The sequence below is a fragment of the Typopeltis vanoorti genome, chromosome 13 (genome assembly GCF_054136105.1).
Source record: "Typopeltis vanoorti isolate ZY-2024b chromosome 13, IOZ_Tvanoo_1.0, whole genome shotgun sequence".
NCBI classification, from domain to species: Eukaryota; Metazoa; Arthropoda; class Arachnida; order Uropygi; family Thelyphonidae; genus Typopeltis; species Typopeltis vanoorti.
The window spans coordinates 61192332-61218492 of record NC_143561.1 but is presented as its reverse complement, the minus strand read 5'-3'; the positions used below and the strand labels follow the sequence as shown (position 1 = coordinate 61218492).

Sequence of the window (26161 nt, the reverse complement as noted above, 5' to 3'; positions counted from 1 at the left end):
GGATTTTCTTTTGTCTGCTCAGCTAATTTCTTCTCATAATCTGATTTTGCCTTCCTTGCCATGCTGATCACCTTTCTTGCCTGAAAGAAAGGTGACTAGCAATAAGCAGTACAGTAAGCAGGTACTATTAGTACCATGGTACTAATAGTACCCGTTTACTGTACTACTTTTTAGAAACCTGAATTGGCTTGAAGAAATTTCATATTTACTTTCTATAGGAGGTTTGTAGATTATCAAACTTTGCCTCACCTACTGTACTAATGCATTATAAGCTACCAGCCTTCTGCAGGTGGGATTCACATAAAAAATAAAAATAAATATATTAGAAAAAAAAATTGCTTAGGCCACAATTCCAAACGACAAAGACAACAACTCTGCTTTAATCACCAAAGTTTTTAATGAATGTGTTAAGAAAGCAGAGGATATTCAGATAAGAATGACTGAATGATAAGACCAAGAATTGCATTATGATAACTATTAGAATCAGCTAGTTAGTTGTAATCAGATGAATTTATCTAGTAGGAGCTAGGGTAAAGATTTGACTGAAGTTCATAAATTAGTTTCAGGATGTACAAGGGTGGACTGAAAGGTTCTCGGCCTAACAATGAAAAAATTAATTTATAATTTCAAAATTATTTTTATTTTTCAACATAATCTCCCATAAGACTAATACATTTATTCCAGCGATGCTCCAGCATCATTATCCCGTCCCGATAGTGGTTCTCAGTAAGATCTGCAAAATACCCCTCTACAGCTGCAATCACCTCTTGATTCGAAGAAAAATACTGACCAGCGAGGAAGAGTTTTAGTTTTGGGAAGAGATAGAAGTCAGAGGGAGCCAAATCTGGGGAATATGGTGGATGTTCCAACAATTCATAGTACAGTTCGATTAATTTTCCCATTGCCAAAACACCTTTGTGGGCAGGTGCATTGTCTTGATGAAAGATGATTTTTTTCTTCTGCAAACTGGGTCTTTTCTAACGAATTTTTTTTGTCTAGTCTGGTTAAAAGATCAGAATAATATTCTCAGGCTATTGTTTTACCCTTTTCAAGATAATTAATAAACAAAATGCCTTTAGCATCCCAAAACACCGGTGCCATGACCTTTCCTGCTGATGGAACCGACTTTGTCTTCTTTGGTGCTGAAAACAACTGGCTTCTGTCCACTGTTTTGACAGTTGTTGGATTCTGGTGTGTAATGGTGAATCCAAGTCTCATCCACAGTAATAAATCAATGCACAAAATCAGTTTTATTCTATTAAAATTCTCCAAGCACTGTGTGTTTTTGATCTGCTGTGAGCAAGAGTGGCACTCATCTTGCACAAATCAACTTAGAATGAAAAATCTTGCCAATAGTGTTGCCATCTATGGTCGAGGCCGAGAACTTTTCAGACCACCCTAGTACATGAGACAGATGCAGGAGCTGGCTGCATTTGACTAAACCATGCTCTATTTGAAGACATAAAAAAAAAGATAGTAAAAAACAGAGTTAGATCAAATACACAAAGCTCATTTTTCACTGCTCATGGTAGAAAATGTGTCAAATGGTCTTTATAGGTAGGTTATAGAATCGATGAATTTATAAGTTTTGGACAAAAAGAAAGTTTTAGGCTGGAAGACAAGTTAATAAAATTTATGCATAATGATTAACAAATCTAGCAGTGCTGAACATCTGAGTATTGTTATGTCTTTATTAAACAAATATAGAAAAAATAAATGCAATTTTTTAAAATAAAAAATAAAATTTAAAAAAAGAGTAAATCAAAGAAAGAGGAGTAAATATACACAGACGGTGAAGCCATCCTATACATAGTTGGTGAGCTGCTATTGATAATAGCATGAACTTCACAAATCAGACTTCCTGGTGGAAGTCAGATAATAGTAATTCTCTGCAATTTTCAGAGTAACACTATCTGGTATTTCTCTGGGTAAGTAATTCTTAGACAGACTTATCTTACTCTTGAATATAATAAATTTAGTTTAATCCTTTTACTCTTGAATCTAAGAATTACTCTTGAATCTAAGAATTCAAATGTGAGATTCCTTCCCATGCACATTATAAGGACTAATATCCCCAACCCCTTGTAATTAAAGGAAAGATATAATTTTAAGTCTGACACTTTAGACGAGTGATCCACCCTGAGAATGACTACTTGCATGTACATTTTAAATGCTACATTTTTATATTTTTATGAAACTTAGAACTTTCTTAAATCTTAAAACTTTTTTTATAACTTTTACTATGAAAAAGTTAAAATCTTACTGGTAGAACAGTTTCCTCTGGTCGTCGATCTTCATCATCTAAGAATGAATAATAAAAAAATAATAAAAAAATATTCCTTTATGTTTATTATTCATATATTGATGCATTCAAAAAAGTTTCTGGACTGTATCATTTAACACTACAACATGCAGTCATTTAGTAGCTATTTCGATTTAGTCCACACATTAAAGCCAGCTCAGTAATTCTGCCACTGGTGGAAGCATTTTATCAATGAATGTTTTTGTGAGTGTCTTTTACATATATTGCATTATCTTCTACACAAATTGCCCACTGAATTAGAACCCTTTATGCTGATGTGCATAAACATTACTTATGCAAAGTATATGTGAAATACTTGGTCATATGCATCACACCACATGTTCTAGGCAACTATTTAAGAATGCTGCTGGTCAAAAATTGTCAATAGTGTTGATCACAATAGGAAAAACAAAGTTCGATAAAGGGCTTATTGTAGGTGCCTACCTGGATGGAACCACGAATCAGAAAACAGCTGAGCTGACTAGTTTCTCAACAGGGATTTAATAAGTGATAAAATAACCTATTTTATCAGCTGCATACAGAATGTTCTGCTTATCCATACAAGCTTTCTGAGATGATGCCAATCTCGTTCCTGAGAGACTGTTTTAGGACTATGGTTACACCTCTTAGACAAGCAATGTCTAAGAGGTGTCAATCATCTCCCATTAAGTAGTAACTCTAGTTTTATAAAAAGAAGAAAAAAATTATGGACATTCATACCCAAAGAATTCAAAAAGCTGGGGAGCAGGGAAAGATGGAGGAGCCATGCTGTTTTTAACTAGAAATTGCTGTACAGAGAAATCAGCATGAATGTGACCAATGTAGCAATGCATAGACTAACTTTCACTTCTTCTTAAATTGTGTAACTTCTTCTTCTTGCAGTTACAGAAGAAAAGCAGATTCACTGTTACAAGATAATTATTATATTAATAAGAACTTATAATCAACAAAACCTTTAATATACCAACCATTCCTTCTCAGCAATTAAGTTACAAAAAAAAAAAAAGTTTGGTCCTTGGAACAAAGTTAAGAATTCTTAAAAATTAAAAATTAGTTCTTAGCGTGTCTCCCATTACTGATGAAAAATGTGATCAACATACTCATGACATTTATTCCAGTGATTATAACTGAAAAATGTGCTTCTCAGAGATAGCACTATTTATAAACTGCTAGATTATGATACCATCATGTCTCATGAAAATATTAAAAAGGCTTTTAAAAATGTCACATCTTGGCTTCCTGAAGTTATTAAAATAATCAAACCTTTTAGTTCCTACCTCCCATGGATATATGGATTGGCTAAAATACATAAACCTAATTACCTTCTCCATCCCTACAGTAGATGCTACTGACTCCCTATCCTTTAAATTAGCCAAACAGTTATTATTATTATTTTTATTACTATTACCCCAAGACCTCATGGATTCAAAGACTCATCTGGGAGGTCCTTTTATCACACACACACACCTCATCATACTGTGCCTTGAACACATTCAAACTCCTTGTAGACACCACACTCTCAGGCAAGGCATTCCAATCATTTACAACTCTTCACAAAAAAAACCTACCACTCACTCCCCAACTCACACCCTCTTTATACAGTTTCCAGGGATGACTTCTGGTTCTCCCGTGATATCCCACTATTTTCTGCAGAACTTCTCCAGCACTGATCCTATAACAACCCTTTACCAACTCGTAGGTCTCTACCATATCACTCCTCTTCCTCTTGTCCACCAAACTCTGCAAATTACATCTTCTCAATCTTTCCTCATACTCGACATTCCAGAGGTCAGAAACTACCTTAGTCAATTGCCTTTGGACCCTTTCCAACATCTCTTCATCCTTCTGAAAACCAGGTGACCAAATCTGGGCACAATAGTCCATGTGTGGCCTATATACAACAGAACAAGGATCTCCCTACTTCTCGTTGTCAGTGTCCTCCGCATCATTCCCAGAAGTTTGTGTTGTCTTCACAATTTTGGCTATGTGTCACCTAAATTTCAGATCCTTATCCACTATCACCCTCAAATCTCTTATTTCTTCCACCTCCAACAATATATCCTCACTAAGCATAAATTCTGCATCCCATCTTTGTTTTCCAAATTTTAAAATCTTACATTTTGCAACATTAAACACACATCTCCATTTCCATGCCCAATCACTCAATTTATTCAAGTCTCCTTTTAAGGCCACAACATCTTCACTACTCTTCATGGTTCATCCCAACTTTGCATCATCTGCAAACAACTGAATATCTCCATCCAAATCTTCACCAATATCATTTATATACAAGTTAAATAGTAATGGCACTAAAACAGACCCCCGAGGCACTCCACTAGTGACTTTCCTTTTCCTGGATATCACTCCCCCATACACAACTTGTTGATACTTATCAGATAGCCAGTCTCCAATCCAATGCACTAATCTAATATCCAACCCCATCTGCTCTAGTTTGACTGTTAACTTATCATGAGGTACTCTATCAAAAGCATTTGCAAAATCCAAGTATATTACTGTATATCCTTCTTCTCTGTCCAAGAAAGCAGTCACTTTATTGTAATAAGTAAGTAGGTTACTAAAACATGACCTATCTTTAGCAAATCCATGCTGTCCATCAAAGATAATACCATTGTTGTCAATCCAACTCTGGATCCTAGTTCTCACAAGCTTCTCCAACAACTTAACCACAACACCTGACACACAGATAGGCCTATAGTTTGATGATTAAGTTTGATCACCTCCTTTATGAAGTGGCACAATCTTGCCCTCCTTCCACTCCTTAGGGACTTGACCAAGTGCAAGAGTCATATTAAAAAAAATGTCAAGACAGGTGTCAACTTCCTGGCATATTCCTTCAGAATACGTGGTGATATATTATCAAGTCCCACAGCCTTATTAACATCTAGTTTACTCAACTCCCCATACACCTCTTGCTCACCTACAGTCAGTCTCTCCTCCCCCTTATCTACTGTTCTCAATCCTTCCATGAAGTCACATTCACAAGATTCAAAGGCCTTTATAAATTGCCCATTAAGTATCTCCAACACACATTCTGCAACAGCTGTCTTTGTACCATTTTCTCCTATCATTGTCATCCTTCCATAATCATTCTTTCCTTTGCTGGCTACATATCAAAAGAACTCCTTAGGATTCTTTTTGGCTTCATTAGCTAACTGCTGCTCATACCTCTCTTTAGCTACTCTCACCATCCAAGTCACCCTCCTTGCCTGGTCTTTGTAGACCTCATGAAATTGGTTATTTCCACTTCTCTTATGCTGCCTCCACAATGTCCTTTTTCTCTCCATCGCATGCTTAATCTCTTTATTCATCCATCTCACACCTACCTTATTTAACCTTCGCACCCTTGGAATACATTTAGACATTGCATCTACTAGATAGTTTTTGAAAATCCCCCAAGCTGCATTCATCTCTTTTCCAGCTAACTCCTCATTCCATGCTACACCTGCAAGCTGTCTCCTGAGCTCTTCAATAATCACCCCCCCTTATAGTTCCACATATATCCTTTTCTCACGGAGGTCCTCACACTGCTGGCAACCACCCAGGTAATCACCTCATGGTCACTCTCACCGATTGGTGGATGATATGACACCTCATTTATACTTACATCCTCTGATGAGATGACCAAATCCAAGACCCTCAATTCTCGTGTGCCCTCTGTTACATACTGTCTGAGGTAGGTATCCCTAGAAAACTCAAGAAACTCATTTTCTTTACTTCCAGTTGCTATCTCATCATTTCAGTCTATATTGCCATAATGAAAATCGCCCATAATGAATCACCCTTTTCTTATTTGCTTGGCTAATTTGATCATACATTTCATTATCACCACCATTCACATTACCTGGTTTATAACAACATCCAAATAAGTAATTGATTCCATTCACCTCTATCCTTGGTCTTGCACTACAAGTTGCCTTGGTCTTGCACTACGTGCAGGGTCAGCTAGACTTGCAACACTTGCAGGTGCAAACTTGAGTTGTTTGTCTGTTTGCTTACTTGGGAAATGGTGTAAAACCAGGTTTAAAATAGCTTGGTATCTTTAACATTCCCTTTCTGCTTATTCATTTTAAAACCCTTTTCAATTCCAACTGTTTCCTCTTGATCCCAGGTCATCCCATTTCTTTCCTGTCTACACATGCTCTAACCTCCTCTCAGAGCATCCACCTTTCTCACACCGTGTACCCCTGTCCACCCTGAGCCTCCTGGTTTCCCTGCTCCTCTTGCACACCATTCTCTCATTTTCTATACTCATACCACTCAATTCTGCATTCATAACCACCTCTTCAATCTCTCCTGTCTTACTCTCCTGCTCTTCCACATCACTTCCCGCTTTATTCATTCTCTCTCACTCTACTTACTTCTCTATCTTCCAGCAGCAGTCTCTCCAAGTGACTCACACCATAACCACTCAATTGCAGTCCATCGCTCCCATACAGTTCACTTCCTGTCACACTATTCTCTTTTATCCTTCTAAGCAGCCTCTTGACATCCATTCTGACTCGCTCTTTGTCCTCTGTCAAATCATTCGTGCCGATTAAAACCATCAACTCCTTTGCTCGCTCCCTCCTCATATCCAATGCCTCAATCACACTACTCATTTTTACCGTCTGGTAAACGTACCTTGTGCATCCTGTCATCCAGCACACCTTTAATAATGGAGTCGCCATACAACGCCACTCGCACATCTTTCGTTAACTCTTTCGTGCCATCATGATTAGTTTTAATATTTTTTACCCGAATTTTCTTAATTTCATCTCTTTCCTCATCCAATCCAATTCAACTTCTGAATCTCGTGTCACATTCTCTCTATCATTCATTCTTTCTAATTTTCTAACTCTTGACACCCTCTTCTCACTTTCACTCTCATTCATTCTTCTGTCCTTCCGTACTTTCAGTCCAACATGCATCTGACTTTCGCTATTATTCATTCTTTAGATTTTTTCCACTTTCGATTCCTGCATCACACCATTTCCAGTTTCATTCGTTCTCTCAATTCCGTTTCCTTCCGCCCACTCTCGCCTCACTTTTGTCCTTATTAAATCCATTGCAGTTTTTAAATCACTCGTTTTCTTTTTTACAGATTTTTTAACATTCTTTCGCCTCTCTTTCACACCATCCTGCTCTTTCGAACGTGCACTCATTTTCCCCTCCGCGACATTCTCGCTACTACTAACACTTTCTGTCATCAATTTCATATTTGCATTCATCATTTCCTCGTTCAGGTCACACTTCGCACACACCCTCCTTCCATCTGCCCTAAACATCCACAAATCATTTATGTAATCGAAAGAATACATATAACACACCTCACACTTAATGAAACGACTGAAATCTAAGTTAAAGTCATGGAGTGACAAAGCCGCCGCCATGTTTAATCTGCCGGTTACCAATCTAAAGTCTAATAATAACAACGAATTCTTAATTAAGTTTAAGCAAAACAAAATCTCCCACATTAATAATAATGGTAGCACACAACTTTTACAGCAGCTCTTACTCAAACAAACACTCATATATACTTAATTATTCAAGAATACTTATCTCAATCTGGTGCTCTTCTTACACAGTCCGCCACGCTTGACTCACGAGCGTCCTATCCAAATCTTTAACCTAAATCTTCTAAACCTTTAGCCAAATCTTTAAGTCCACTTATTGGCCACACTTCATCTTATATAAAAAATTCCATGCATTTCTAATGCTTAATCCAAAATTTAATTTTAAACAATAATGACATCATGGAGAGCTTTAGTGTCACCTCCTTATTTACAAATAACCTCCTTTCTGACACTTTAAATTTACTAAAAATGTCCCCCCCCCCCCACTCCTGTCTGATATTATTGATCTCTTTAATTTTGCCATCCATACTGGTTACTTCTATTGAAATTTAAACAGAATATACTTCCATGGGCTCTCCCCATCTCTGTCCAATTTTTAAATAGAACATTCTTAAACCTTCTATTCTTAAACCCTTATTAGATACTCTAATCATACATCTGCCAATGGCATTCTTTCTTTCTCAGTTTACAGAATACCCACCCACATAGGCAGATATACATAAACCTTCCTATCATTTCCCCTTATCAATAATATGGTGTCATCAAAAACATTGTCAACAGAGCCTCCCACCTCTGTTCTACCCAGGCTTCCCTTACAGCCGAACTCACTTTTATTTGCCAGACCTTCCTGTCCAATATTTACAATGCCAAAAAGATCTACAAACTATCTGTCCCTCACATCTTTCTCAACATACAGATTACAGTAATGCCATTACTATTCCTTATAGTTGTGTCATTTCAGAAAAGCCTAGATGAACACAAAAAATACATCCACCACAACTATGGTCAGTCAGTTCTAGCTGACCATAGTTTGGATGCCTTGCAGGATCAGATGGAATAAAACTGTGATAAAACTATTGTTTCATCACAGCAAATACAAACTTGAAAGCTGTTTTTAGAATAAGTAGCAGATTTTAAAAAGTCAGCTTAATCTTAACGTGAAGTTTTCGGAGATGGTCTTAATTGGGAGGATGAATGGCAAGCAAAATGGGTAGCTTGTAGAGAGAGAGAGAGAGAGAGAGAGATGAACTGAAAGAGGAGGTGGAATGTCTAGGGAAGGAGTTGAGAAGTATGAAAGATGACATTAAGCGAATGGAAGAGATGAATGTAAGGCAAATCAGAGTAGCAGTGAGAGAGAGTTATGGGAATGATAGAAGAGGAGAAAATAGAAACAGTAGAAGAGAGGGAACGTGAGAGAGTTATGGGATAGATGAGGAGAGAATAGGAACAGTAGAAGAGAAGAAATAAAAGAGAATTAAGGGAATGATAGAAGATGAGAGAATAGAAACAGTAGAAGAGAGGGAATGAGAGAGAGAGAGAGTTATGGAATAGAAACAGTAGAAGAGAAGGAATGAGAGAGAGTTATGGGAATGATAGAAGAGAGAATAGAAACAGTAGGAGAGAGAATGAGAAGAATGCAAGGGAGTGCTGGAACCAGGGATAGAGATGCCAAGATGGCAGATAAGTAGGGGAACACAGAGAGAAAGCGTTAGATGACAGAGAGTGAGGGATGCAAGTGAGCAATCAAACAACAGTGTGGTAAGAAGTGTGATGTATGGAGACTTTATGATCCAAGGTGTGCAAGATAGGATGCCAGAGGAAGGTTTGCCTGGAGGAATGATAGAAGGTGTGGCTATGGCAATTAAGTGGGGTGAAAGGGTGGATGAGATGATTGTGATGGTGGGCAAGAATAACTCGAGAGGCATTGTAAATCTGGTGGCCAAAGATCTGAAATTAATGCTCGAGGTTGTACAGAAGAAAACCCAGAGAGGGAAGATGGTGTGTGTGCATGTGTGTGTGTGTTGACCAGGTATGATAATGACGAGCTGAGTAGAAGAGCATTAATAACGAATAGCATGATGGTCAGAATGTGTCAGAAGAGAGGCTTAGAATACATGGATGCTTGGAGGACATTCAAGGACAGAAAGGAACTGTATGCAAGAGACCACTTGCATTTGAATGAGGAAGGATGTAGGCATCTGGGGAAAGATTGCTGTTCTCTGAATGAGTAGTGTGTCAAGGTTGGTCGATTGGTAGAGCCTCTGCTACTAATGGCTCAGTTAAGTAAGTTTGAGTGCGGTTAGTAGTTGGAAGGTGACCAATCGTTCGATGCTGTTGGCACACTCTCCCTCGATGAGTCTTTGGACTCCCTGGAGGTGTCAAATAATAATAATAATAATAGTGTGTCAATGTAGGAAAACTAGTACTACCAGGGTGGATGATAGGAGGGGGGTGGCCTCTTGTGGGAATAGGTGCTTGGGAGAAGGGGAAAGACATTGAGTAACACTGAGTCCAGTGGAGTCAGGAGAGGTATAGAAACAGTGACATTTATATACTAATGCCAGCAGTATCCAGAATAAAGAAGATGAAATGGTTGCGCTGATAGCATTAGTCTGTCTGAGGATTATTGGAATCTCTGAGAAGTGGTTGATGGAGGCTTTGAAGAGCAGTGACACTAATGGTTTTGAAAGCATATGGTGTGAGGTAGAGTTGGGAAAGACAGGGTATTTAGTGGGGTGTTGCTACAAGCCAAGGAGCACAGAGGGTGAGGAGCAGGTTATGTTTAGGCAGTTGAGCTTGCAAGTACAAGAAGAATGATGGTTATAGGAGATTTTAACTATGGCACTATAAACTGGGAAGAGGAAAATGCATGTAATAATAAGAGAATGGATTCTAGAAGTCCTGAGTGACAAATGTCTTAGGCAACAGTGGAAGGAACACGAGGTTCAAGAGTTTTGGATTTAGCCATAGCATCAGAAGGAACTGATTATAACTGAGATGGCATCTCTTTCCCCCAGTTGGAGGGAATGACCATGTGGTTTTAACTTGGAAGATGAATAGACATGCAGGAGGATCAAAGAGAAGGGAATATATGTGGAACTATAAGGCAGGTGATTATAATAGTCTTAGATATCAACTTGGGGCAGTTCCATGGAGGGAGGAATTGAAAGGGCAAGATATCATCAGTGCTTGGGAACTTGACAATATCAAACAGGAACTGCAGGTGAAAAAGAGGTTATGGAAGAAGTATAAAGAGGAGAGGGGTTGAGAGCAGATGCCTGAAGAATATAACACTCAGGCCAGGGCAGTGACTAGAATGGTAAGGAAGGCAAAACTAGAATATGAGAAAAGATTGGGCCAAAGAAAATCCTACGGAATTTTTTAGCTATATTGATAGTAGGAGAAGAAATGTTTGTGGAAGAATGACAGTGTTTGATAAAAATGGGAATAGAGTGACTGATGCAGAGGACATAGTGGAGTTGTTCAATGAACACTTTATTGCAATATTTCATCCTGGACAAGTAGGTTTTAATACCAGAGGGATGGGATAGGACAGGTTCAAGGTTTGGAAGTGCAAGAGGAGAGTGTGTTTCAAATGCTGAGTACTCTGGATGTCAATAAGGCAGTGGGACTGGATGGAATTTTGGAGAAATTTGAGAGAATGTGCTAAAGAACTAACAGCTCTGTTGACCTGGCTTTTCAATGAAAGTCTTCCTAAGGGAAAGGTATACCCAAGGAATGGAAGGAAGGTAAGATAGTGCCATTGCATAAGGGCAATAGCAGACTGGAAGTGTCAAATTATAGACAGTTTGTGTTTCATCAGTTGTTGTTAAGATTATGGAGAAATTAGTGAGGGACCATATATAGCATTGAGCAGATGAAGGTAATATTATCTGTGATAGCCAACATGGATTTGTTAAGAGGGAGCTCTTGCTTGAGTAATATAAATGCCATTTACAATAACATGACAAGAGCAGTTGATGAGGAAAAGGCATATACTACCATTCTTTTTTTATTTTTCAAAGGCATTTGACAGGGTACCATGTGTTAAGCTGATATCTAAGTTGCAGCACATGGGTTTCGATGTGAGGTTAGTGAACTGGATTCAGGAATGGTTATCAGAGATTGCCAATCCTGAATCCTTTCTATCCTATCAAGGAGGCAGAAGGTTAGAAGTGAGGTCCGACAGAGCTTAATACTGGAACCTGTATTGTTTAACCTTTATATCAATGACATTGTCAGTGGATTGCAGGGGGATATTCAGTTGTTTGCAGATGATGTGAAGCTAGGAAGGGTTATCAGTAATAGTGCAGATGTGGCAGCCCTGCAAGAGGATTTGAATACACTGAACAGATGGGCAAATGAATGGGGGAGGGTTTCAATTTAATGCGACAAAATGTAAAGTCTTGAAGTTTGGGATACATCAATGGGAGGCAGCAAACTCTGTTGGAGGAGCTGAACTGGAGGAGGTAGGAGAGACAAGGAATATGGGGGTGATGATTGATAGACACTTGAAATTCAGGGAACATATAGCAAAGGTGGTGAAGGTAACAAAGAGGATTCCTGCAATACTGAGAAGGACACTGACCTGCAGATATAAAAGAGTTGTCGTTTCATTGTATAAAGTCCTGATCAGACCACACTTGGACTATTGGTCTCAAATTTGGTCCCCAGGATTTGAATGAGATAAATTAACTGTGGAAAGGGTACAGAGGTGGAACAAAGGCGGTTTCAGAATTATACAATGTTGGTTATGAAGATACACTGAGGGAATGTGGACTACAGAGTTTTGTAGATCGAAGAAGGGGAGATGATATGATTGAGACTTTTAAACTGTTGAGAGGTAGTTACAATGTTGACACTGGGAAGGTCTTTTGTTTGGTGGAACAGGAAAAAGGAGGGAGGACAAGGGGGGCCATCCTTGGAAGTTATGAAAGGAAGCTGAGAATAACGAGTGGTTTCTTTGCATAGAGGGTGGTTGAACCATGGAATGCATTGCCTGATAGAGTGGTGAGAGCACAAACGGTCAATGAGTTAAAGCAGTGGTATGATAGACTTTGTGTTTTCTGGAAAGGTCCTCCCACAATGAATCTTTTGACTCCATGGAGGCCTGAATCATAGAATCATAATCAATCATAATCAATATGGTTGTGTTAAACTTCCCAAAAAATTATGAAAGCCTACAACTAAGCTAAGACTAGCCAACAGCACCGATAGAGGATATCCCCTCATAGTACTTTAGACTTTAAATAGGCTAATTTCTTCCACTTATTGTTTCCTCTGTGTTTTGTGAATGTTATTTACATTTTTAATATTGTATTCCTGAAGATGTCACTGTTACAGAGACAAAATATCACAACAATTAAATCTTCTCTTTAATTATTTCTCTTTGTTCTGTATTCAATTAATTAAACTTTAGTAGGAATGTCCGTGCAGTTAGCCTAGTGGCTTTGTGCTTCGCGACCATATGCCTGGGGAAGGAGTGTCCTAGGTTCGATTCTCATTGACGATGCGAGGAGCTTAAGGATCTTCCTCAGCCATAGCCAAGTTAGCCGGTCTTGGGCGTGGACAGCGGGGTTTTTTTCCGCCAGCTTATCTGGCATTTTTTATCCTGCGAGCAGGCAAACCAGTCCCGTGAACACACAAGGATTATAGTCAGGAATACTGACGTCTGATTCATCAGTAATGCCAGTCCCGAGCACGGATAAAATATGGGGGGGGGGGGGACTGAGATGGTGCTGTACCTCCCCGTAAAAGAGAACTCACGCCCGTGTATCATCATATGATAATTATTATTAATTATTATTAGTAGGAATGAAGTTTTATTCTAATTACCTTTGAAATGAAAGGAATTGATCTGAAGCAATTCCTGATGGTATATGATATTTCATTCATGGACTGCAGTACGCCTGTTATAACAAACCAGTTTTCTGATTTCCAACATCATTATCAACAAAGGTCACTTTTTTCAAGTTTACAATGCGGTATTTTATGTTTCATAAGTTTCAGGATATATTTGTCATAGCTGAAAGAACATAATGCATATACACATTCCTTAAATGTTTGGAATCTGTTCCAAAACAAAACTATTACTATTATTACTATTAACTAACACAGACAAAGTGATGTGCTTGGTAACAAATGACTTCTTAACTATATCAATAATTGTACAGCCTCTTATGGCCAGTCTAGAAATTTTTATTTCTCCTCCTCAACTTATAACACACTATAATATAACTAGTATTGCAAAGGTTGTGAAGACATCTCAGAGAATTGCTGCATTGTTGAGGAGGACACTGACCAAGAGAGATAAAAAAGTGTGCTGGTCCCATTGTATAAAGATCTGATCACACCACATCTGGATTTCTGTGTTCAGATCTAGTCATCGAGATTTGAAGGAGATGAAGTAACATAGGAGAGAGAGTGCAGAGATGGATAACAAAAATTATATCAGGACTGTACAATGATGATTATGAGAATAGACTGAGGGTATACAGACTGCAGAGTTTGGTTGACAGAAGACAAATGGGGGGGGAAGGATATGACCAAAACATTTAAGCTGTTCAAGCATTATTATTATTATTATTATTATTATAGGCAACTCCAAGGAGTCCTTAGACTCATCGAGGGAGGTCCTAAACATCATGTCCAGAACAACTATTCAGCATCCACACAGTATCTATCATACTTTGTTTTGAACTCACTCACAGTCATGGCAGCTTATTCCACTCATTCACCATTCTCCAAGCAAAAAACCTAGTTCTAACACCCTTGCTAACTACACTCTTGCCCAGTTTCCATGGATGGCCCCTAGTTCTCTCACTGCCAGACCTGTTCTGAAAAATTTCCTGTGAATTAATCTTGTAATTATCATATTAACAGTGAGGAGAATTTTCATATAGTAGAAGGAGTAACTGTTCCCAGATTTGGTCATCTAGGTTTCTTCTTGATGGGGAAGAGGTGCAGAGGATCCAGAGGCGAGTGACCAAGATGATAGCAGGTCTATGGAATGAACCTTATGAAAACAGGTTGAAGATTTGTGGGTTACAGAAATTGGTTGATAGGCAGAAAAGGGGAGATATGATTGAGACATTCAAATTGCTGAAGGATTTCTACAGGATTAATTCAAATGATATTTTGGTGGTAGGAGAACTAGGGAACATCTATGGAAGCTGGGCAAGAGTGTGGTTAGCAAGGGTGTTAGAGCTGGGTTCTTTACTTTTAGAGTGGTAAATGAGTGGAATAAGCTGCAAAAGTCTGTTGTGGGTGCTATGACAGTGAGTGAGTGAGTTCAAGGCAAGGTATGATAGATATTGTGAGAATGTTGAATAGTTGTGTGGACATGATGTTTAGGGCCTCCCTCGATGAGTCTAAGGTCTCCCTGGAGTCGCTCGTAATAATAATAATAATAATAATAACATGGACAATTAATAAACAAAAAAAATTTAGCACTTCTAGTTGTAGGAGAGTCAATACAATTCACAATGGGTCTTATAGAATTGCTAAATTTTTTCATGTTTAGTAGACACTCATTTGCTGACAATGTTATTATTATTATTATTATTATTCAGGCCTCCATGGAGTCAAAAGACTCATCGTGGGGAGGTCCCCCTAAGAAACACAAAGTCTATCATACCACTCTTTAAACTCATTGACCATTCTCGCTCTCACCACTCCATCAGGCAATGCATTCCATGGTTCAACCACCCTCCATGCAAAGAAACCACTCTTCACCCTCTTGCTCACAGATTCCTTTTGTAACTTCCAGGGATGGCCTCTTGTCATCACTCCTTCCCGCTGTTCAACCAAGCAAAAGAACTCTCCAGTGTCAACCCTGTAACCACCTCTCAACAGTTTAAAAGTCTCAATCATATCACCTCTCCGTCTTCTATTCACCAAACTCTGCAGTCCACATTCCCTCAGCCGATCCTCATAACTATCATTATACAGTCCTGAAAGTATTCTTTGTTATTTGCCTTTGTACCCTTACCACAATTAATTTATCCCCTTCAAATCCTGGGGACCAAATCTGAGAACAATAGTCTAAGTGTGGTCTGATCAGGGTCTTATACAACAGAATGATAACTGTTTTATCTCTGCAGGTCAGCATCCTTCTCATTATTGCAGCAATCCTCTGTGTTACCTTCACCACCTTTGCAATATGTCCCCTAAATTTCAGGTTTCTATCAATCATCAACCCCAGATCTCTTGTTTCCCCTATTTCCTCCAGTATAACTCTTCCCATAGAGTATGCAGTCTCATCGATGTTTCCCAAACCTCAAGACCTTACATTTTGCTGCATTAAACTGACATCCCCCATTCATTTGCCCGTGTATCTAGCTTATTCAAATCCTCTTGCAGGGCTGCCGCATCTGCACTATTACTAATAATCCTTCCCAGCTTCGCATCATCCGCAAACAACTGAATATCCCCTTGCAATCCACTGAAAATGCCATTGATATATAGGTTAAACAATATAGGTCCCAGTACTGAGTCCTGTGGGACCCCACTTGTAATCCTGTGCTTCCTTGAAATTGCCCCACCATACACAACTCTCTGATACCTATCGGACAGCCAATCTTGAATCCAGTTGACCAATCTGACATCCACATCCATGTGCTGCAACTTATCAGCTTATCATGTGGCACCCTGTCAAATGCCTTCGCTAAATCTAAGAAAATGGCAGTATATGCCTTTCCCTCATCTAATGCTCTTGTAACTTTATCATAAAAGACTAGCATATTGCTAAAACAAGAGTGCCCCTTCACAAATCCATGATGACTCTCACAGATAACATTACCCTCAGCTGCCCAATGCTGTATATGGTCCTTCACTACTTTCTCCAAGATCTTACTAACTACTGATGACACACAAACTGGCCTATAATTAGACACTTCCAGTCTGCTACCACCCTTATGCAATGGCACTATCTTACCTTCCTTCCATTCCATGGGCATCTTTCCCGCAGCCAGACTTTCATTGAAAAGCCAGGTCAAAGGCACTGTCAGTTCCCTAGCATATTCTCTCAAAATTCGTGGTGAAATACCATCCAGTCCCACAGCTTTACTGACATCCAAAGTACTCAGTATTTGAAACACACTCTCCTCCTGTACCTCTAAACCTCGAACCTACCCAATTCCTCTAGCATTAAAACTGACTCCTCCAGGATAAAATACTCCAATAAAGTGTTCATTGAACAATTCCACTATGTTCTCTGCATCAGTCACTTTATTCCCATTTTTATGCCACAATATCATTCTTCCACAGTCATTTCTCCTCCTACTGGCCACATATCTAAAAAATTCCCTAGGATTTTCTTTGGATCTTAGGGTCAATCTCCTCTCATATTCCAGTTTCGTCTTCCTTACCATACTAGTCACTCTTCTGGCCTGTGTCTTATACTCTTCGTGCATCTTCTCTTCACATGTCTCCTTATATCTCTTCCATATCCTCTTTTTCGCATACAATTCCTGTTTAAAATTGTTTGTCATCCACTTTGCTCCAAATTGTGTCCTCTTGTTCACTCATGGTATACAACTTACCATTGCTTCTAACAAATATTCTTTCATAATTTCCCATGCACTAATGATATTCTGACCTTCCAATTCCTCCCTCCATGAAACTTCCCCAAGTTGACGTCTTAGACTATTATAATCACCTGTCTTATAATTCCACATACATTCCCTTCTCTTTGATACTCCTGCATGTCTATTCATTTTCCAAGGCAACACCATATGGTCACTCTCTCCAACTAGTGGGAGAGATGGCATCTCAGTTATTATCCTTCCAATTCCTCCCTCCATGAAACTTCCCCAAGTTGACGTCTTAGACTATTATAATCACCTGTCTTATAATTTCACATATGTTCCCTTCTCTTTGATACTCCTGCATGTCTATTCATTTTCCAAGTCAAAACCATATGGTCACTCTCTCCAACTGGTAGGAGAGATGTCATCTCAGTTATTATCAACTCTTCTGAAGCTATAACCAAATCCAAAACTCTTGAACCTCTTGTTCCCTCTATTACATGTTGCCTAAGACCTTTCACAAATGTTATTTATGAACTCATAACCATTAATTAAGCAAGTGTAGTTTGTCTTAAATTATCTGGTTGGAAAAAGCATAGAATAAGCTGTTGTTTTTTTTAATTGTTGATAATGAAGAAAAACAGTAAAATATATCAATTTTTATAGTATTCCTTCAGAATTTATTCTCTTTGCTTCAAAGGGCATCACAAAGACGCCAATTACTTATTTCGCAGAGCAACTCACGGAAAAAAAAGCATTAAATTATAATACACAGGAAGGGGATGAGATGGTGCAGTGTTATAATAATAAGTGGTTAGATATGTTCTCTCAGAATAGAAAACTGAGCGTGTGTGTGGGGGGGGAGTAATGTGGCTTTGAAGGTTCAAGGGAAAGTGGACAGGATTATATATTTAATAGGATGCTGCCATAAGCTTCTTGATCTCTAGAGTAGAATTTTCAGAGTACAGTATATCAAAATTAAATTTTTGAAAAATAGAAAATTGATAGAAATAGAAAAAATCCTTAGACCATCCATAGTGCAAAATGTACTATAGGTTTGCAAATAGTAACCTTTCGTAGATGGAAGCAATATAAAAAAAAAAGAGCTGGTGAACAGAGAGAATGATGAGCAGGAAATTTTTGGAGAAATTGGATTGAAGGACAAATGCCTCAGATAACAGGTAGCATAAGGAATATGATAATCAAGATTGTTCAATGTTGTTAATGATAGTGCTACTGTGTTATTGGATTGTAAGGAGATATTCATGCAGATAATGTGAAATTGGGGGAAGGGGGAGAATCAGTAACAGTGTCATTGTCATGGTCCTTCAGGAGGATTTAAATAAGTTGAAAAGATATGGAAAATGCATGAATGGGGATACTATCCAGTTTAGTATAGCAAAGTATAAGGCTTTGAAATTGGAGATACACATATGGTAGGCTAGATATTCTATTAGTAGAACTATGAAGGAAACTGGAAAAGGAGAGAAAGGACACTGACCCAGCAGAGATGAGAGGATAGTGGTGGTGGTGGTCCATTGTATAAAATCCTGATTAGCTTACACCTGTACTGGATTCTAGGATCTTCACTGGGATTTGAAGGATGTGGAGATACCTTAGATAGAGTATAAAAGTAGATAATAAAGGAGTGATATGATTATGACATTTAAAGTGGTGAGAGGTATTTACCAGATGGACACTGAAGAGATTTATCCTAAAGTACAACAACAGGACAGGACATTCATGGAATTTGCACCAGGGGAGCTGTGAGTGAAAGAGAGTGAGAAATACCTTTTTATTGCATGGCAAGATCTTGGAGCATAGAATGCATTATATGAGACATGAGATAACAGTGCAGCATTTGTAAAATGAAAACTGTCTGGGTTCTAAATTAATACAACATGAACAAAACTAATGCTAAGTCCCAAAATCATATCCATTACAATGGATGTCCTCCCATGTCCACAAGAGATGGAGCTTCAAAAATACACGAGCAAGGCATAAGACCCAATGTGGATGCTGTGTACCCCCCCCCTCCAACATCCTTGTTAGTTCAGATATATAGCAAACCTGCTAAACCCTCACATCAGGAAGATAGACTCCTTTATAAACGTGAAGTGTACATGGTACAAGAGACATGGTAAACTTCATTGAGCATACAAAAGATCATACAATAGAACTAACTGACCTACTTGTAAGTCTTAGCTCCATTGATCTGTTCACCAATGTGCCTAGAGTAGAAACTTCACATTTACTCCAAGATCTGTTTCCACCAAATACAATGGAAAATTTTTAAGCATTGTATCAATATCAACTTCTTTAAATAGTAATAGTCTCATCTCTATCTCTACTGCTAGCAAACTTGTTCATGGAATAATCTGAGAAACAAGCCATGGAGCAGCATGGAACACAAACTAAAGTTTGACTATGATAAGTAGATATTATCATCATTTTGCTCAGCTCACTAAGCAACTACAGAATTTGTCTCATTCCTAAACAATATTCACTCTTGGAAATAATAATTCGCTTTTGAATTATTATTTATTATCATTATTACACCCTCCACAGAGATGGTAGACTCATCATGGGAGGTTCATTCAACTGACAAATATCTATCATACTGAATCATAAAATCCTTAACTTGATGCATTAACATATTCCGATTAAGGCATTCTATTCAATGACAATTCTCCATGTAAAAAAATCTACTCCTCACATCTCTCTCTTCACCACTCTCTTACATAACTTTCAGGGATAGCATCTTGTTCTTCCACTCTTGCATTCTACTCTTTACATAATCCTCTCAGGATTAATCCAATAAAATCCTCTCACTAACATAAATGTCTCTCTCATATCACCGCTTTTCCTCCTATCCACCAAACTCTGCAATCCACATTTCTTCAATCTCACTCAATAACCATAACCAACATTCCATAGTCACAATATTGTCTTTGTCACTCTTCTCTGGACTCTCTCCATATGTTTCCACATTGCACATCACACTGAAAACCAGATGACTAAATCTGTGTTCTTCTTGAGTACTTCTTATCATAGTGGCACTGCGATGTGCAGTCTTTGCAACACTTGCAATACACTCTCTAAACTTCAGTCTACTGTCAACCATCACACCCAAATCTTGACTCTACATTTCTGCACTCCAAAATGCAACACCTTCCACTTAATAATATTAAAACTACAACCCCCACTCCTGTGTCCAAGTCAAAAGTCTATTCAAATATTTCTGAAGGAAACTGGCATCAGCAGTATAAAATAATTCTCCCCAACTTTGCATCATCAGCAAACAAATGAAAATGCCCAGCCAGTCCACATGATATATCATTTATAAACTAGTTTAACAGCAGGGACCCAATAACAGAACTTGGGGCATGCCACTGGCAATCCTCCTATTTTCATACCCAACTTGCTAATATTGTTCAAAGAGCCAACTCCGATCCATCTAACCAATATACTATCTAATCCATCCTCTGCAGCCTGTACACCAACTCATCATGTGGTATTATTATTATTATTATTATTATTCCTGACACCTCCAAGGAGCCCGAAGACTCATCGCGGGAGGATTACAACTGTCTCAACCACTACACCGAACCTCTACTACGAATCATCTCCATCAACGCCATCTACCGCCCACCTCTTCCACCACAACTAGTATGCTATGTCTGTAAATTGCATGTGTTCTTAAGGGCCAATTTGTCTGTATGCGGGTGAAAAACCCGAGTTTCCGGGAGAAAAAACCCTGCTACCTCTGTATCAAATGATTTTGCAAAGTCCAAGAATATCACTGTAAATGATTATTCTTTATCTAACGCACTCATTACTTTGTCATAAAATGCAAGTCAATTGCTAAAACAAGACCAACCCTTTACAAATCCATGCTGACCATCATAAAGAATCCTATGTCCACCAACCCAATCTTGTATTCTATTCCTAACCAACATCCCTCCAATACTTTGACTACAATTTTAGTTATCTGCACTGGTCTATAATTGCAAACTAGAACCATACTTGTGGAGTAGTACCATTTTTGCCTTCTTGCTACTCCTTTAGAACCTTACCCACTGCAGGACCTTCATTAAATAACCAAGTCAAGGGCATAACTAAATGTTGTGCACATTCTTTAAGAGTATGTGGCAATATGTCATCCATTATCACAGCCTTATTAACATCTATCCCAATCAACACTTGATACACATATGATTCTTTCACTTCCAAATCTCCACAGACTTGTCTCCCTTCTCTATACTGCATGGTATCATTTATACCAGTATGATATACACTGATAAAGCTTATTCGATAATTCCACTATTTGTAACAGTCACTCTGCTGCCATGACTATCCACCAGTGTCAACCTGCCATAATTATTCTTTCTCTTGCTTACCATATTGCAGAACAATAGCAATGAATTAACTTGGGCCTGACCAGCCTATCTCCACTCATAGTGCACCTCTTCTTTCTTTACCATGCTCATCAACTTCCTAGCTTGTACTTTATACTCTTCATAGATCGCCACCAACTGTTTGTACCTACTCAATAGCATTTTCTTTTGCAACACAGCTTGCTTGATTTACTGTTCATCCATTTCATTCCTACTCTATTTATTCACCTTGGTATGCAATTATACATTGCTTGCATCAGATACTGCCTGATGAATTTCCATGCATTATCAACATCTTTTCTGCACAGGTCATCTATCCAAAATGTTGATGCTAGCTTATTACAGAGCATCCCATAATCACCCGCTTTATACTTCTACATATATATGTTTTTGGCAGTAACCTTTTCTTATTTCACTACTTCCCATATAAGTACCTCACAGTCACTCTAACCAACTGGCAGCAGTGTCAATTCCTCATTAACAACTATATCTTTTGAAATTTTCATCAAACCCAAAAATTAAGCCTTTAGATGCTTCAATCACATTGCTTATCCCTCAGAAATTCAACAAACTCACTCAAATAGGGTGGGTGATGCAGACATTGAAAGCCCAAGTTGTATACTGCCTTTTAGGTTTCATGAGCAGTGTGAGCAGGTGCATTGTCCTGCAAAAGCAACACACCTCTGCTGCAGAGCTGTTGAATAAACTGCTGCTGTAACAGTTTCACCTTTTTTGAAGTACTTGATAAGGATTACACCATCCATATCCCAAAAAACAATGACAAGAACCTTCCCTGTTGACTTTTGGTGTCAGAACTTCTTTGACCATGGAGAACCTTTGTGTCTCCACTCCATTGACTATTGTTTGGTCTCTGAGTCATAGTGATGAAGCCATGTTTCATCAACAGTTGCAATACAAGCCAAAAAATGAACACCTGATTTCTCAAAATGACCCAAAATCAATTGAGATGACATCACACATTCTCTCTTTTGGTCAGCATTCAAACATTTGGGGACCCACTTCACTCAGAGCTTCTGCATGTCTAGATGTTGGTGGATAATGACCCCAACTTGTTCCCTGGATATCCCCAGTCTTTGCATTGTTTTTCACTGGTATTCATCTATCATCAAGGATCATAGTATGCACTGCATCAATGTCTTTTTCAAATGTTATTGTGGAAGGTCATCCTGACCTGGGGGCATCTTTTGTCTCATAATTTTTAAATTCAAAATCAGTATTCTTCACATTCCCTGGCCATCCATTTGGCAACTGCTGGATATGCTAGGGCAAAGTCCCCTAAAGTCTCACACAAAGTTTGGTAAATCTCAGTTGGACTTTTCTTGCAGCATGAAAAACTTGATGATGGCCTGCACCTCTGTGTCTTCAAATTTCTTCAAAACCTCTGACATATCTCTGTCTTTTAACTCCCATGTTTCATTACAATGTGATGAAACATAGGAGTTAAAAGGTTTTAAGATATGCTCTTTCTTGTGGTTATATCAGTTTGCTTTTATATCATTTTTTGTTCTAAGTGTTTAGTAGAACTTTTCTGTCTGCCCCCCCCTCATATATTCCTGTAATTAAAGTCTCCCATAAGGATCATCCTCTTTTCACATGCCCAACCAATTTGCCTGAACAATTCAAAATCAGTATTCTTCACATTCCCTGGCCTATAACAGCATTCTATCAGATATGCTAGCCTGTTTATTTCAACTTCACACCACACAAATTCAAAATCTGTACTTGCACTTTCAAATTCCACACTTTGTGGATACAATTCCTCTGCAATCATTAACAGCCCCCACCTCCTCTTTTTATCTTCCTATCCTTCTGGAAAATTGTATATCCTTCCATTTCCCAACATTATCCTCAGACAACCAAGTTTCACTTATACCAATGATCTTTGGGCATACTGACTCAATCAATGCAACAAACTCAGTTCTCCTATTTCAAATACTCCTTACATTTGTATACAAACATAACAATCCTTGTGTCTTTTCTAACTAATATTCTCAATTTCTATGAATGCTATTTTTTTATGCTTCAATTACTTTCTTATCTGTGCATTTGCATTTTGTATGCTTCCTATAACCTTTCCTCCTTTATGTTAAGAATTATCTTATTATTATTATATATACACTCATGTTCATAGAAACCATATTACCTTACATAAACATAATTTTTAGTAGTTAAATGATCATTTTCTTGGTTTATCATTTGATATTTCATTATATTTGATGCCATTCTACCAGCATTAATATTCTGTATTCTAGATGCTATACCACACCTCTCTCTCTCTCTCTCTTTGGTCTGACCACTCCCGTTTCCGACTCTGATTACCATTCATACCTGTCTCATCCTCACCTTTATGCATTCTATCTCCTTGTGATGCTACAACCACATCTTCCTCCTCATATCCATCTTCCTCCTGTCATACAACCCGTTTAGCTGTTGTATCTTGCTTCATAAGTACCCTTTGACTGTTAGCTACATTAACTTGTTAATTCTATGCCTTCTAAGCAAACAATAGCCTTTCTAAATACCCAACTCCAAACCCATTCCAATGCAATTTATCAATTTTAAACATTCCAACTTTCCTTCGCATTCATTTCACAGATTCACAAGATGAATCCCCTTTGCCTCACACAACTCAGACATCTTGCTATTCATTTTCTCTTCTCTTCTTTTCAATTCACTATTGTCATATCTGGGCAACATGGTAACAACTTTTCCAACAATGCTATTATCCTTCAGATGCTGCAAAAACTTACTCAAGCCAAAACTTACTTCACCAGCTAAGTCATTCTGCCCACAACTACTACTAATTTTGATGCTCACTCTTTCTTTCTTTCTTTTTCTGCAAAGCATCAGTTATTTGTTTCGTTGTTCCATCATGAAAGCATGTTTTGTGCACTTTATTAGTCATGACACCTCTAACAATCCACCATATACGATTATCCTTTGATGCTTTCTTCATGACACTAACATCCTCCTCCTTATTCTCATCAGCCAATCTGTTCTTTAAGTGTTTAATATCTTCATCCAGATGCTTGATTTCACTTTTCATTTTCACTAACTCTTGCCTAAGCTCTTCTACTATGGTCCAGACTCTATCTCCCATTTCTAAATCTCATGTGTTTGCTATATACTAAATTGCTCTAACCTATCAAATACACTTTCACATACATTAATACTTTCCTTCTTTTAATTCATTCTAACAGTCAACTAATCTTTCACATTTTTCCGTGCATACATGAAGCAATTTTTGCACATCCACCGGGAAAAATGCAAGACAGAACTCAATCTTCATGCAAAGCTTTCCAACAACAAACACTACTGAAGGACACTTGAATCCAGCATAAAAAAAGAAGCACAATTTACAATAAAATGCTACACTATACACTATTTAAAAACACTTTTCTTAGTACAGCTCAAAGATACCACTATGTTCACTCACGACACTATCATTATTGTTTTTAGACCCACTTATAAAGGTTTCCGAGCAAAAAACATGCAAATATCAGTTTACAGGAAGCCAGCTCATAGTAGTTGATACTTGCATGCCATCCAGCACAAAACACTGACACTATACAAACCCTAAGAGGTAGAACATATAAAATCTCCAGCAGTATAGACAAAGAAACCAAGAGCTTGGCTACAATACCAAATACTAAAGAATGGTTACAATAGAAAATTGGTCAATAAAAATCCTGCATCAATCTCACAAGATTTAAAAGTTGCTACGTCGGTAGGTATCAAAGTTGCCTTCTGTAATCTTCTTAGACCTCCAAAACCTTGCTATTCACTGCTTAAAAAACCTAGTATTTATAATATCACCTATAGCTCTGGGTTGTGTTATGCAGGACAGACAAGCAGGTTAACACATATTCAAACATTTCAAGGACAGGGATAAAAAATAAAACACAAATCGGGATTGGTAACACACACAGAATGGAAACCAAACATGAAGTGTGGCAATGAACTGAAATGATCCACATAAAATACAGTTTCTACTAAAGGGCACTCAAAGAGTCAGCATTTGATAAAACATTCACAACATGAACCAAGGCATGATATTACACCAATTATGGTCCTTTCTCATAAAACATCAAGTGCACATGATAAAGCTGGCAGCTCACATAATGGTCCAACCATCAACTGTCTAAGTAGCATAAGCAAGAAAGCCATTGTTAGTCTCTCTTTTTCAAATATTTATACTATGATCATTATTTGTTTTGAGCTTATTTTTTTTATTTTATTCACTGTTATCTCCTGATGGTGTGAAACAGTTATTTCACAAAACCGCTTGAGTGTCTGAATAAATATTTTTTATTGTCAAGTTGTTTTATGTGATTTATTACCAGCATTACAATTTCATCGTGTCCTCATACCACATAAGCATTCATAATGATACGTGAAGATATTTTCTATGCAGATGTTTGCTTTTACAGCTGGGCAAAATACATATGTAAATAATGAAAAGTTCCATGTTTAGTTTCTAAGAAGAACATTTGGAACACTCAGCCTCATAATCACATTGAGTGAGAGAAGAGTTGAATAAAGTAAATGGCTACATGATGA

At 38.0% G+C, this 26161-nt stretch overlaps 1 protein-coding gene across 1 annotated transcript in view; it reads right to left on the bottom strand.

Annotated features, from left to right (window-relative positions):
• The window catches only part of LOC150100214 (uncharacterized), an 850396-nt gene that overhangs the window by 783348 nt on the left and 40887 nt on the right, over positions 1-26161 (bottom strand). Inside the window, exon 3 of the mRNA XM_090402345.1 lies at positions 2264-2301. Within this exon, the coding sequence (XP_090258471.1) occupies positions 2264-2301 (38 nt within the window). The remainder of the gene's footprint in view (positions 1-2263; positions 2302-26161) is intronic.